The sequence below is a fragment of the Berghia stephanieae genome, chromosome 5, assembly GCF_034508935.2.
Source record: "Berghia stephanieae isolate SIO BIC M18660-M18661 chromosome 5, UCSD_Bste_1.3, whole genome shotgun sequence".
NCBI classification, from domain to species: domain Eukaryota; kingdom Metazoa; phylum Mollusca; class Gastropoda; order Nudibranchia; family Aeolidiidae; genus Berghia; species Berghia stephanieae.
In genome coordinates, this window is record NC_088364.1 from 89,665 (window position 1) to 92,164 (window position 2,500).

The 2,500-nt window shown below is 40.5% G+C and overlaps 1 protein-coding gene across 1 annotated transcript in view; it reads right to left on the reverse strand.

Moving 5' to 3' along the window:
- LOC144972208 (uncharacterized) overlaps positions 1-2,500 on the reverse strand; it is a gene marked incomplete at its 5' end in the record, with an annotated part of 33,176 nt that overhangs the window by 5,619 nt on the left and 25,057 nt on the right. Inside the window, 1 exon segment of the mRNA XM_078913228.1 lies at positions 702-798. Coding sequence (XP_078769354.1) covers positions 702-798 — 97 coding nt within the window.

Genomic DNA, 2,500 nt, shown 5'->3' on the forward strand with positions numbered 1-2,500 from the left:
AGAAATCAAAACGTGTGATTTAGACCAGGATTTGTTTCCCACCCCTACAGTTATTCAGGTAGCACTGTCTGTGGTCTTTTGGTATAGATAGTTCGAATATGACGTCACTCAGGTCTTTGTTACTTTTTTTTATCATCCGCGTTTATGAGTAGTTCTCACGAAACTGTCTTAACCAGACTATAAACGATCATGGATACACACAGTTTTTGTGTGTTGGTCCGTTATACTTCCCGATGGCAATGTTGTGAACTTCTTAGCCAAGTGCATACTATCTATAGATAGTATGCACTTGGCTAGGAAGCTCATAACATTGCCATCCGCTGAAGTATAACGGACGAACACACAAAACTGTGTGTATCCATGAACGTTTATAGTCAGGTTAAGACAGTTCAGTGAGTATTACTCATAAACGCGGATGGCAAAAAACAATAACAAAGACCTGAGTGACGTGATCCTCAAACTATATATAGGAACAGCCGCTTCTAGACCGATAGGTCTTTGGTTTGAGGCCGGATCTGAGTTGAGCCCTTGAAAATACTCCTGACACGACATTCAGATGGAAACAAGTGTCTGATCTGCTACAGCAATGTCTTCAAACCAAAATGCATTCGCTGATGCTGTTGACTTGGGACCCCATGGAAAGCGCCTTGAGACCATTTAGTGGATATTGCGCCATCTAAAATCTCAAATTCTCCACTCACCTACAATTGATGACAGGATCGTTCCGTTCCTCGTCCGTCATGTTTCGTGTCGGGTGGCCGCAGGTTCTGATCGCCTCCATGGAGCACGTGGGGGTCACTGGAACACATAGAAATGACGTCATTCAGCTCTTTGGAATTGTTTTAGACCGCCAGTTAGGAGATTATTTACACACCAACCAACCTACCTACCTATCTACCTACCTACCTACCTACCTACCAACCTACCTACCTACCTATCTACCTACCTACCTACCTACCTATCTACCTACCTACCTACCTACCTACCTACCTACCTACCTACCTATCTACCTACCTACCTACCTACCTATCTATCTACCTATCTACCTACCTACCTACCTACCAACCTACCTACCTGCCTGCCCTACCTATCTACCTACCTACCTACCTATCTATCTATCTACCTACCTACCTATCTACCTACCTACCTACCTATCTATCTACCTACCTACCTACCTATCTATCTACCTACCTACCTACCTACCTACCTACCTACTACTACGAAAAATTTGTAAAATTACGAATTTTGGTTTCAATAGGATTCATTAGTCCGATGTCACGTCCGCCCAGCAACCAGTAGCTTGGTTCTAAACAAAGAAAATCGGTACTTTTTATTCTTCATGCTGGCTAGAACTTTTTCACATGTCATGTGATCAGAATCTATAAACGTTAAAATACGATCAGATTTATAATGTTTTTATCCTCTGGATACATTTTTATGCTTGTCGGAGAAGTATTTCATAAGGGCATCCGCCATTGTTCCGATAGTTTAGAGCCAGTTACTAAGTTATTATGCGTCGTTACGAGGGAAGTGACGTCACGACTATTGAACCCTATTTCAGAACTTCCTAAGCATCTCTAAGTCATGAAAGTTATTGAGAATGAAAGTTGATGCCAAACTAGGTCATGGATTTTGAAGTGTTATTCAATCCCTGTGCTAATCCATTGGTCTACAAAGTGAACTATAACGTCAACTACGTTTATATCCTAAAACTACCAATTCTAAAATGATCAAGTTGGCAGGTCTGATATTTCTCACTATAATAACTTAACTTGAGATCTTATATAGCGCATTATCCACTAAACGTGCTCAAAGCGCTTTACAAGGCGTCCCTAGCCAAAAGCAACACTTAACGTGTAGAACGAGACATGACGCCGCTTTCGGATCAGAAGGTCCTGGGTTCGAGCCTCGCTCGGCGCATAGTTGAGTCCTTGGAAAAGACTCTTTACTCACATTCTCTCACCATACTCAGGTGTAAAATGAGTACCTGGCCGTTTACAGTGTTGTCTCTGTCCGAAAAAGAATTCTAATATCGCCTAACAGGCGTCATGTCTCGTCCTACATGTTAAGTAATGCTGTTGGGTAGGGACCCCTTGTAAAGCGCTTTGAGCACATTTAGTGGATATTGCGCTATATAAAAGCTCAATTTTTTAATACTGCGCAGTTCACTTGCGCATCTGGTCCAGAATCCATAGTCAAGATGGATGAAATAGAAGCTGTACGTGTCAGGGTTTTACTTCAGACTCGGAAAAAAAGAGGAGGAGAAAATTGTACTGGTTGTATCTTTTACCAGTAAACGCTAGAAAAAATCGTGTGTTTAAAAATTGGGTCAGAAAACTCGTCCTTCAAATATCGATCGATTTAAATGACCAGTGGCGGTTCTAGCCTATTTACAGTGGTTGGGCAAAAATGATCCGGTCATATATATATATATATATATATATATATATATATATATATATATATATATATATATATATATATATATATATATATTATG